At 50.7% G+C, this 12,075-nt stretch overlaps 1 protein-coding gene and 1 pseudogene across 6 annotated transcripts in view; one reads left to right on the forward strand and one right to left on the reverse strand.

The window, feature by feature from the left end:
- Nucleotides 1-97: 97 nt before the first annotated feature.
- The window catches only part of LOC120386011, a 35,365-nt gene continuing 23,387 nt past the window's right edge, over nt 98-12,075 (forward strand). For 3 of the 6 annotated variants that reach the window (XM_039504731.1, XM_039504732.1, XM_039504737.1), the window contains exons 1-3: nt 98-155; nt 8,404-8,530; nt 9,281-9,352. In XM_039504731.1, the coding sequence (XP_039360665.1) occupies nt 144-155; nt 8,404-8,530; nt 9,281-9,352 (211 nt within the window). In that variant the 5' untranslated portion in view covers nt 98-143. Of the gene's footprint in view, nt 156-8,396; nt 8,557-9,280; nt 9,353-12,075 lie in introns of those variants that run through there. The other 3 variants (XM_039504735.1, XM_039504736.1, XM_039504733.1) reach the window with 2 other exon arrangements.
- On the reverse strand, nt 9,600-9,688 carry LOC120386517 (annotated as a pseudogene).

A 12,075-nucleotide genomic window follows, 5' to 3' on the forward strand; every position in this document is an offset into this window, starting at 1 on the left:
TAGCACCTATCAACTCCTAACCAGGGGGTGGGGCTCCTCAGTGAGAACAAGGCTTTAAAAAGCCTGCTGCTAAGCACCCAGACAAGCTAGCAGCTAACCTGAGTTCAGTAAGGAGGTTCTCCAGGTGAAGGAACAGCAACTACATGGCCCCTGGGGTGAGTTTGTCTGTAGTGTGTGTGTTTGTGGTGCAGTATAAGCCTCAGTAAGGCTCATGTGAAGCAGTGTCTATGGGACAAAGATGTAAAGTCTGTGGATGAGATGACTTTTTTTTAGCTGATGCCTTCAAACAGAATCAGGCATCTATTGAGGGCAGGCCACAGAAAGAGGGGTTTAAAACTGGTGGGAAGGGAGGATCCCATTTTGTCCTTGGGAAGAGAGAAGGGGGCTGGGACTCTAGAGCCCAGAAGCTGCTATCACTGTAATTCCACTGGTCACTGAGGAATAAATGCCCTGTGCTAGGAGCAAGCAGGCAAACAATAGCTCATGTTTGCCTGCTTCCAGACCCCAACCCAGACCCCCCCCCACAGCAATTGAAACCTATCACATTGGTTCTGTGAGGTTAGCCTCTGCAGAATCAGATATGGAGCATGTTAAGGCTGTCTAAACTGATGGTAGGTAATCCTTGGGGCAGAGAGATACAGGGGCCCAGATCTCTCTGGTTAAGCAGAGTGTGGTCCCAAAGGCCAGTATGTGGCCAAATGGCAGAGGTTGTGGGGGTGGGCAAAACAGATTCCTCATACCACTAGTTAAAATCCATGTGGTTTGGGAAGGTTTGGAAAGTGTTTCGATTGGGGGGGGAGGGAGGGGGAATGATTTTTTCTGTCTAGCTCAGGTTAAAGCATTTGCCTGCAGCAGGAGGGAATTTTATGCTGGGACCCCCTGAGGGAAAGGGTAAGGTCTCAGGAACTGCTGAGAGAATGGGAGTCTCCTTGATTCTGCTGCAGCTGGGGGAAGCCACATGCTTCCAGGTGGGAGGGTGGTTGAGACCAACTCCTACACTGCAGCTGGAGGCATCACCACATCAGGAAGGGATGGGGGTGTAATGCCTGCCAGGGACAGAACTGTCCAGGTTGCAGCTGAACCAGAGAGGAACCTGACTCTAGGGAACAGAGAGAAATGTGTCCCAGAGGAGAGCCCAGAGAAGGGGCAGGGAATCTCAGAAACCACTGAGGTAGGTGAGGATTCCTGTGACTCCATAGCACAGGGAAGCTGGGTGCTTCCAAGTATGGATGTGGCTGACACTAGCTCCTTTTCAGCAGAAGGCAACATGCCCTCAGGGCCAGGGAAGTGTTTGTCCAGTGATTAAGGAAACTGTTGCAGTTGTTAGCTGGCAGAGTTCTGCAGCTGAAGGCAGGGGGCCCAGACGAGGAAACTGGGGAAGAAATAGAGGGGGTACAGGAATGTCTCCTCACTAGTCACTTGGGGCAGGATGCCCAGGACACTAGGAGGATGGCTGGGTCAGCATGTATGCACCCAGGCACTCAGCCTGTGACCCAGGTTTTGAGAAGGAACTGTATAACTCTCCTCCTGGAGGGGAGCAGTCACACAGCTGACTTCTCAGGGACAGAGAAAGGGGTGGCAGAGGGTACCCCAATCTAGGTCCCAATTTTTCAGGATGCTATTTCTGATTTACTTTCCAAAAAATTTTTGTCTCTCTTTACATCAAGGTGCAGCTCCAATGCCTGTAACAGCAGGGGAGTTGAGACCAGGAAATTGCCAGGTGGTAGTTTGTCAGACTACAAATAACCCAACTGGCAGAGAAGGGGTGTGTTTTTCCCCAGGCTGGTGAGAGACAGGGAGCAGTTATGGGAAAGCTGCTGGGAAGAGGTGCAGCTTATCGAAAGGTGAACACACCTAGCCCAGAGAGCACAGATCACAGCCCCATAGGGGGCAGGGAAGGACTTGGTGCAGCGAGGGGGAAACACAGGGTAACCCCAGAAAAGGAGCTGGATTTCCTACATATGTACAGTCCTGGGGTTGGGAGACGGCTCCCCAAAGGGCCAGCCAATGTGCAGGATCCCCCTGGACCCTTATCTTGCCAGACCCTATCAAAATGCCAGAAATATGATTAAATTAAGGCCCACACAAAGGGAAACACTGGAGGGAAAGAGAAGCCAGTGACTGATTACATGGGAGAGAGGCAAAGGACACCATGGGTAATGAACAAACTAACCTCAAACTACACTAACTGAACAGAGGGTGTGGCAAAGATACTTGTAAACACCCATCTGTGATACAGATTTTGGTATTAATGATAACATTTGGAATAAGAATTTTGACACAGATGTTAAACCTTATGATAATGCTACTTTTCAGTTAATACCTGTAAAGAGGTTTAAACCTTATCACAGCAGAGAAACCATTTAAAAAAAACCCGGGTTTGCTGTGTGTGAATGGGGAAACTGAGGCACGCTGCCTCATGGCCTTAATGGCTGGATGCCAAGAGAACTATAACAACAAACTGCCTTCGAGAGAGTCCGTGACTAACCCTCTTGCAGTAAACTAAGAGGGGAGGTGTGATGCTCTGTACCTTGGGGGAACACCCTACACGCAATGTTCATCTTTATAATATAGATTGCTTGGTATCCAATGCAAAGTTTGTCATGTTGGGTGTCTTCAGAAGGCTTATGATCCACTGAGCATGGTTGTTATAGTGATGTTATAGGTTATAATTTTGTGTACATAGTTATGAGGCTGAAAATATATCCTCATGGCTTAAAGCAAGCCCATGCAAAAAACCCTCCAAGAACAGAGGCAGTTCACACCTCGTCAGGGCATGGATGGGGCCTGCTATGGAAGTGGAGAGCTGCATGAGGAGGCTTTCATCCCCAAGCCCTTTACCACACATCAACCCCTAACCAGGAGGTGGGGCTATTCAGGGAGAACAAGGCATTAAAAAGCCCTCTCCTCAGGCAGTGGTCTCCAGCAGTTTGGGCGGGAGTCCTAGCGCCCCTTTTTTGCTTCCAGGGCTGCCCAGAGGATTCAGGGGGCTGGGGCAAAGCAATTTCAGAGGCCCCTTACATAAAAAAAAAGTTGCAATACTATAGAAGACTATATTCTCGTAGGGGCCTAGGGAAAATTGTCCCCCTCTTCCCCCCCTCCCCCCCCGCCAGGCGGCCCTCTGGTGGGGCGGCAAAAATGGTAGAGCCGGCCCTGTGGCACGGCAGGGGGTGCGTGCTCAAAATTTTTTTTACTGATAGGGGTGCACAATCAAAAAAGATTGGAGCCCACTGTCCTAAGGGACAGAGAGAAGCTAGGGAACAGGAGTGGCTAATGTGAGTTTTACGAGGCAGTTAACCAGGTGAAGGAGCAACTCCGTGACCCTTGGGCTGAGTTTGTTGTGTGCGGTGTAGTGTGGTGGCTGCTTGACTGAATTATACAGTGTGGTCTGTTCGTTGGAGGGAACTTGTGCTGAGCCTAGTGGCCTGCCAGGGAAGTTGAGAGCTTCATAATGAGGCTTTGGGGGCCAAGCCCTTTAGCAGGGGTTGGGCTCCTCAGGGAGCACAAGGCTTTAAAAAGCAGGCTCCTAAGGGACAGGAGATGCTAGGGAACAGGAGCTGCTAACCTCAGTTTTGTGAGGGAGAGCTCCAGGTGAAGGATGAGCAACTATGTGACCTGTGGGCAATGTTCCCTCTAATTTCTCACCCACGGGTGGAATGAATTTTATATGCACCAATATGAAGGTGATCTGTGACACATCACCTTCATATCATGGCACATAAGAATTCATGTGGTGGGGCTGAGGCCGGGGTTTGGAGTGGGGGAAGGAGCTCAGGGCTTGGGCAGAGGGTTGGGGGGGTGAGAGCTCTGGGGTGGGGCTGGGGATGAGGGGTTGGGGGTGCAGGAGGGGGCTCTGGGGCTACAGCAGGGAGAAAGGACTCCCCCAGCTCTCTCCCTGCAGCAGTACCTGGGCTGGGGGCGCTGGAGGTGCCTGTCCCCATCACAGCAGCTCTGGGGCTGAGGCTGCAGGATACGCGCCCGGCCCCCGCAGGTCCAGGCTGTGGCCTGGGCGGCACCGTGGCCCAGGTTCCCTGAGTGCCTGTGTGGCCCTAAATAGGCTGATCCGTGGCCATGCAGCTTCCGGGAAACTTAGCCCGTGGGTGCTGCGTGTGTCTGTGGTGTGCTTACTCCTTGACTGAAGTATATAGTGAGCTCTGTTTGTTTGAGGGACCCTGTGCTGAGCCTGCTATGCAAGGCTGAGCATGTTGATGAGGCTTTCATCCCCAAGCCCTTTAGGACCTGCCAACCCCTAACCAGGGGTTGGGGCTAATCATGGAGAACAAGGCTTTAAAAAGCCCCCTCTTAAGCAACCAGAGGAGCTAGCAAACAGGAGAGTTTTGTGAGGGAGCTCTCCAGGTGAAGGAGGAGCGACTACGTGACCCTTGAGGTGAGTTTGTTGCCTGTAGCAGAGGTGCTGACTTTTGTTTTTGCTGGTGGGTGCTTTTGAAGAGGTAGGAGTGTGTGTATGTTTGGGGAGGGGGAGTGAAGGGGGCACTCTGCCAGCTTTTGGGGGAGGTAATTGTCAGCATTTATACCGCACACTTCTTCCATGTTCTAGTTACTGAATGTGTCTATCATTGTTGTTTTTGCTGTTTTAAGAATTAAATTGTTTGGAATAAAATCATTGCAATTACTTAAAAGCTGGCTTCACTAGCATCCCAGTTTAAAGACATTATGAATCACTGTAGCTTTCTGGATGAAACTGTCAGCAATCTTCTTTCCATCTAGGTCCCTTGGTATTGTTTTGAGGCATGTTAAGGTTATTCAGCTGCGTCTGTCCCATTGATGACAGGAGATAATTTTGAAGTCTTCTGCAGCTGAAGAATGAGTTCAGGATGATACAGGCATAGTGAGAAGGCTTCTTATACATTTGCAGTATGCTGGAAACATAGTGCTTCCAGAGTACTGCAAATGACTCCAAGATCTTTCTTGATAGGGAACAGCTAATTTAGGCACCCTCATTTTGTGTGTATATTGTGGGGACATGGGCGGCAGGTTATATACATGTGCGGTGCCCGGGCTCCAGGAATATTCAGGGCCAGGTGCCCTGCTCCAGCAATATTTGGAGCTGGGTCTCTTCCCCCGGCCCTGCCTGGATCAGGCCCCGGCCCCCGCCTGCCACCCCTCCCCCTGCGTGTCTCCCCCCCCACCCTGCTCTGTGCTGCCGGGAGAATCTCCCGGCAGAACTGCTGTCTGCTGCCGCAGGGTCCTAGCGCCTGCCATTCACTAATGGCAAGGCAGGCTGCCCTTCCACCCTCGCCCTGAGCCTCCCCAACGCCCCAAACCCTCAGCCCCAGCCCTGTGCCCTCATCCCCCCGCTCCCTAATCCACAGGCCTCACCCCACCCCTCTGCCCTAGCCCTGAGCCCCCCCACAGCATGAACCCCTCATCCTCAGCCCCACAGCCCTCACCCTGCACTCCCTCCTATCCCCAAACTCCCTCCCAGAGCGTGCACCACCTCCGCCTTCCTACGCCCCCACCCCCAGCCCGGAGTCTGCACCCAGCACCCAAACTCCCTCCCAGAGCCTGCACCCCTCACCCCCTCCTGCACACCCATGCCCTGCCCCAGCCCGGAGTCTGCACCCAGCACCCAAACTCCCTCCCAGAGCCTGCACCCCTCACCCCTTCCTACACCCCCAGCCCAGAGCCTGCACCCCAATCCCCAGCCCAGGACCTGCACCCCATACCTCCCCCCGAAACCTCGCCCAGAGCCTTAGGCAGGTGGAGGCAGAGCTTGGGGGGGGGCGGAGTTGGGGGGGGGGTTCTGGGCACCACCAAAATTTCTACAAACTTGCCACCCATGCGTGGGGATTATATTTTGCCACGTGCATTACTTTGCATTTAACATCGACTTTCATCTGCCATTTTGTTGCCAGGTCACCCAGTTTTGTGAGATCCTCTTGTAGCTCTTTGCAGTCTGCCTGGGACTTACAAAACTACTCAAGATAGTTATCTGCAAATTTTGCCACCTCACTGTTTACCCCTTTTTCCAGATCTCTTATGAATAGGTTGACTAGGACTGGTCCCAGTACAAGCCCCTCAGGGACACCACTATTTATTTCTCTCCATTCTGAAAATGAACCGTTTATTCCTACCCTTTGTTTCCTATCTTTTACTGGAGTGCCTGGGAATGCTTCAATGATCCAGGGATCCTTAACAAAAAGGCTTGTTATTAAGTTATCTTAATCACCCTGCCTCTGTTTACAAACAAACTCCCTGCCCAAAGGGCAGAAGTTGTTAGCAGCACAGAACTCATCACATTCCATACTCAAGCTCTGGCTTCTGAGCACCCAGGGAGTCAGCACCTATGGGCTGTAGCTTGTGTCTGTTATGTGCTTGCAGCTTGACTGAAGTATATAGTGTGGTCTGCCCCTTTGAGGGACCCTGTGCTAAGCCTAGAGGCCTGCTAGGAAAGTGGAGCGCTTCTGAAGGAGGCTTTGCTGGGCAAGCCCTTCAGCACCTATCAACCCCAAACCAAGGGGTGGGGCTCCTCAAGGGAGGACAAGGTTCCTAAGCGACCAGAGGAGCTAGGGAACAGGAGAGTTTTTTGTGGGAGATTATCCTCCCACTCCCCTCTCTAAATTTCAGTAAATTTCTTTAAACGTAAGGCAATAAACCTCCCCTGATCATAGGCAGCAGGTTATATATGTTTGCAGTGCTTGAGCGCCAGGAATATTTGGAGCTGGGGGTCTCCCCCGGCCCTGCCTGGATCGGGCTCTGGCCCCCACAGGTCTCCCCTCCCCCCCGCCCCCCCCAGGCCCTGTCGCGTCCCTGCCTGACAGAAAGCAGCGCGCGCCTCTGCCCTGCCTGCTTGTGCTGCCGGAGTAGAACGGCGCCCTGCAGAATTGTTGTCCGCTGCCCCAGGGTCCTAGTGCCTGCCATCTCCTACTGGCAGGGCAGGCTGCCCTTACCCAGGGCCGGTGCAACCATTAAGGGCACTAGGATTTGGGGGGGGGGGTGCCATTTTCTTCGGCAGCGACCGCGGCGGCCGGATCTTCGGCTGCCCCGGTCGCCGCTGGCATTTAGGCGGACGGAGCTAGGGCAGGGGAGTGCGGGGAAGGCTGCCTGCAGCAAGTAAGGGTGGGGGGGGCAGCACGCAGGGGAACTCCTCACCCCTACTCCGCCTCCTCCCTGAGCACACCATGGCTGCTTCACTTCTCCTGCCTCCCAGGCTTGCGGCACCAATCAGCTTAGGCGTGCTCGGGGTGGAGACGGAGCAGGGGTGAGCTGGGACGGGGGGGAGCCTCAGGGCGGAGGGTGGGGAGCTGCTGCGGGAGGGGGGCGCCTCAGGGCGTGGGGGGGCGAAAGGTGGAAGTTTTGCCATCCTTGCACCGGCCCTGCCCTTCGGCCCAAGCCCTGAGCCTCTCCAACACCCCAAACCCCTCATCCCCCTGCACCTTAATCCTCTGCCTCAGCCCTGAGCCCCCCCACATCATGAACCCCTCATCCTCAGCCCCACAGCCCTCACCCCTGCACTCCCTCCTATCCCCAAACTCCCTTCCAGAGCATGCACCCCTCCCAGAGCGTGCACCACCTCCCTTTTCCCACACACCTCTTCCCACCCCCAAACTCCCTCCCAGAGCCTGCACCCCTCACCCCTTCCTACACCCCCACCTCCAGCCCAGAGCCTGCACCCAAACTCTGTCCCAAAGCCTGCACACCTCACCCCCTCCTGCACACCCACCCCCCTGCCCCAGCCCGGAGCCTGCACCCAGCATCCAAACACCATCCCAAAGCCTGCACCCTAATCCCCAGCCCAGGACCTGCATCCCAGACCCCCCCAACCCCTCCCAGAGCCTTAGGCAGGTCGGGGCAGAGTTTGGGGGGGGGGGGCAGGTTCTGGGCACCACCAAAATTTCTACAAACTTGCCACCCATGCCCCTGATAAAAAACAAAACAACAAGAAAGGAAAGAGCTGCGGGAGTCAAAAGAGAACACAGGCAGAAGTCCAGCAACAGGATGTGGGCTATCCAGTTTATTGCATGAGCTAAGATGTGAAAAAAATTATCTAAGTTATGTCTGATTACCTGGCCTATGGGCGGGTGGCAGCCTGCTACAACATGGCAAGCCATGCAGTAAGTTGTTGGATGGTGTAGCTCTGAGGGAGTTGAGGGGGATGGGGGACAGAATCCTTCAATGACTCTGGAACGTCAGCAGCTGGGAGTCCTGCTGCCAGGGCCGCCTCCAGGCACCAGCTAAGGGGCAGCCAGTAGAAAGGGGCGGCACGTCCGGGTTCAGCGGCGGGTCCCTCAGTCCCTCTCCTCCTCTTTGAGCTGCCACCGAAGAGGAGAGGGAGGGAAGGACCCGCAGCCGAATTGCTGCTGAAGACTGAAGGGAACCAGTTCAGCTGCCACCGATCAGCTTTGTTTTTTTGTTTTGTTTTTTGCCGCCTTGGGGAGCCAGCCCTGCCTGTTGCCACGGGTCAAGAACACCGAGTGCGCCATCATCACTCCGGGAGCAAGAACTATGCTGGAGAGGACCCTGGAGGATGCCATCCATGGGCGGTACATGGGAAACCCGAGATGGAAGGGTGACGCTTTTCATCAAAGCGGAGTAGTAACTTTGGGGAACCAAGTTGCTTTTATTTAGAATAGAGTCTCCGTGGGGGAGTTACGCTGGAATAGGTCCTATGCTTATAGCTATGATGGCAGTCAGACGAGCCCGTCGACTGCCCGTCCTGTGGGTCCCAACAGCCAGCTCTGCTCCGTCTGCAGAGCAGGCCTTCAGTTTCCTCTCTCTAGGGTTGGCTGTGGAGCTATGGCACCACCTGCTGGTTCTGATTTCAAAACTTGGTGGCAAAATAAGTAACTGCAAGCTGGGGGAGAAGCAACTCTCTCACTGAGTGCCTGAGGGGTAAATCATCCCCACAGAAACCGAGTTTAATAGCAGAGTAATGAGGAGCACTTCACAGTGGTAAAGCCTGTCACAAACACTAGATAATGTACGCTCATCACGGAGCTCCTGTGAATGAGCTTAATCTTCACTCTGCAAGCAACACCCCCATTAAGTGGCCTATCCCAAGCCACATCCTAAAAACGAGACGTTAAGAATAATGATTTAGAAGTTAGTCTTTATTCAGGCCTAATGTGATGGTGTCAAGTTTTCAAATTAATTCCAGTTCTGCAGTTTCTCGTTGAAGTCTGTTTGTGAAGGTTTTTTGGTTGAAAAATGGCCACTTTTAAGTCTGTTTGAGTGTCTAGGAAGATTGAAGTGCTCTGCCACTGTTTTTTGAATGTTACATTTCTTTATCTGATTTGTGTTCTTTTCTTCTTTTGTGTAGAGACTGTCCGGTTTGGCCAACGTACATGGCAGAGGAACATTGGAATCAAGTTTACACAAGTTAAGAAGGAAGGTACTAGATATCTGGGGTCAGGCTTGAGTTACGAGAGATTATAAGTATCGGTTACAAGGTTCACAAGATACATAGAGTACATAACCGGCCTAGACCCAGATTGGGGTGCGGGACTTGTTAAAGCGTCGGTGAATAAGTGATCTCGGGTATGCAACCCAAAGAATATATGTAGAGTCCAAGTCAGTATTAGTGTAACAAATTCAACAGATTCTATTTTTTCACCACTATAGTCTCCCTGAGGAGAGGGGCACCGTTCCTGGAGGTACTACAATACCAGGTCGATGCGTGGAGTGGATGGAGCAAGCTCCTATTCCATCTCCCTGTTCCAAAAAAGAACGGCCGTACCGGGTCAGACCAAAGGTCCATCTAGCCCAGTATCCTGTCTACCGACAATGGCCAATGCAAGGTGCCCCAGAGGGAGTGAACCTAACAGGCAGTGATCAAGTGATCTCTCTCCTGCCATCCATCTCCATCCTCTGACAAACAGAGACTAGGGACACACCATTCCTTACCCATCCTGGCGAATAGTCATTTATGGACTTAACCTCCATGAATTTATCCAGTTCCCTTTTAAACGCTGTTATAGTCCCAGCCTTCACAACCTCCTCAGGTAAGGAGTTTCACAAGTTGACTGTGCGCTGGGTGAAGAAGAACTTCCTTGTATTTGTTTTAAACCTGCTGCCTATTAATTTCATTTGGTGGCCCCTAGATCTTGTATTATGGGAATAAGTTAATAACTTGTCCTTATCTACTTTCTCCACATCACTCATGATTTTATATACCTCTATCATATCCCCCCTTAGTCTCTTCTTTTCCAAGCTGAAGAGTCCTAGCCTCTTTAATCTTTCCTCATATGGGACTCTCTCCAAACCCCTAATCATTTCAGTTGCCCTTTTCTGAACCTTTTCTAGTGCCAGTATATCTTTTTTGAGATGAGGAGACCACATCTGTACGCAGTATTTGAGATGTGGGCATACCATTGATTTATATAAGGGCAATAAGATATTCTCAGTCTTATTCTCTATCCCCTTTTTAATGATTCCTAACATCCTGTTTGCTTTTTTGACTTCCTCTGCACACTGTGTGGACATCTTCAGAGAACTATCCACGATGGCGCCAAGATCTTTTTCCTGACTCGTTGTAGCTAAATTAGCCCCCCATCATCTTGTATGTATAGTTGGGGTTATTTATTCCAATGTGCATTACTTTACATTTATCCACATTAAATTTCATTTGCCATTTTGTTGCCCAATCACTTAGTTTTGTGAGATCTTTTTGAAGTTCTTCACAGTCTGCTTTGGTCTTAACTATCTTGAGCAGTTTAGTATTCTCTGCAAATTTTGCCACCTCACTGTTTACCCCTTTCTCCAGATCATTTATGAATAAGTTGAATAGCATTGGTCCTAGGACTGACCCTTGGGGAACACCACTAGTTACCCCTCTCCACTCTGAGAATTTACCATTAATTCCTACCCTTTCTTCCCTGTCTTTTAACCAGTTCTCAATCCATGAAAGGACCTTCCCTTTTATCCCATGACAGCTTAATTTACGTAAGAGCCTTTGGTGAGGAACCTTGTCAGAGGATTTCTGGAAATCTAAGTACACTACGTCCACTGGATCCCCCATGTCCACGTGTTTGTTGACCCCTTCAAAGAAGTCTAATAGATTAGTAAGACACGATTTCCCTTTACAGAAAGCATGTTGACTATTGCTCAAGAGTTTGTTTTTCTATGTGTCTGACAATTTTATTCTTTACTATTGTTTCAACTAATTTGCCCGGTACCGACGTTAGACTTACCGGTCTGTAATTGCCGGGATCACCCCTAGAGCCCTTTTTAAATATTGGCGTTACATTAGCTAACTTCCAGTCATTGGGTACCGAAGCAGATTTAAAGGACAGGTTACAAAACTTAGTTAATAGTTCCACAACTTCACATTTGAGTTCTTTCAGAACTCTTGGGTGAATGCCATCTGGTCCCGGTGACTTGTTAATGTAGAGTTTATCAATTAATTCCAAAACCTCCTCTAGTGACACTTCAATCTGTGACAGTTCCTCAGATTTGTCACCTACAAAAGCCAGCTCAGGTTTGGGAATCTCCCTAACATCCTCAGCCGTGAAGACTGACGCAAAGAATCCATTTAGTTTCTCTGCAATGACTTTACCATCTTTAAGCGCTCCTTTTGTATTTTCATCGTCAAGGGGCCCCACTGGTTGTTTAGCAGGCTTCCTGCTTCTGATGCACTTAAAAAACATTTTGTTATTACCTTTGGAGTCTTTGGCTAGCCCTTCTTCAAACTCCTCTTTGGCTTTTCTTATTACACTCTTGCACTTAATTTGGCAGTGTTTATGCTCCTTTCTATTTGCCTCACTAGGATTTGACTTCCACTTTTTAAAGGAAGACTTTTTATCTCTCACTGCTTCTTTTACATGGTGGTTAAGCCACGGTGGCTCTTTTTTAGTTCTTTTACTGTGTTTTTTAATTTGGAGTATACATTGAAGTTGGGCCTCTATTCTGGTGTCTTTAAAAAGCACCCATGCAGCTTGCAGGGATTTCACTTTAGTCACTGTACATTTTAACTTTTGTTTGTTTAACTAACCCCCTCATTTTTGAATATTTCCCGCTTTTGAAATTAAATGCCACAGTCATCCGCAGTCAGTCAGGACCAGGTTGTCCGCATAAGCAGGGTGAAGCCATCTGTTCTGTTACAGATCCGCTCACAGC

This window comes from Mauremys reevesii, linkage group 18 (genome assembly GCF_016161935.1).
Source record: "Mauremys reevesii isolate NIE-2019 linkage group 18, ASM1616193v1, whole genome shotgun sequence".
In the NCBI taxonomy this organism is placed as follows: domain Eukaryota; kingdom Metazoa; phylum Chordata; order Testudines; family Geoemydidae; genus Mauremys; species Mauremys reevesii.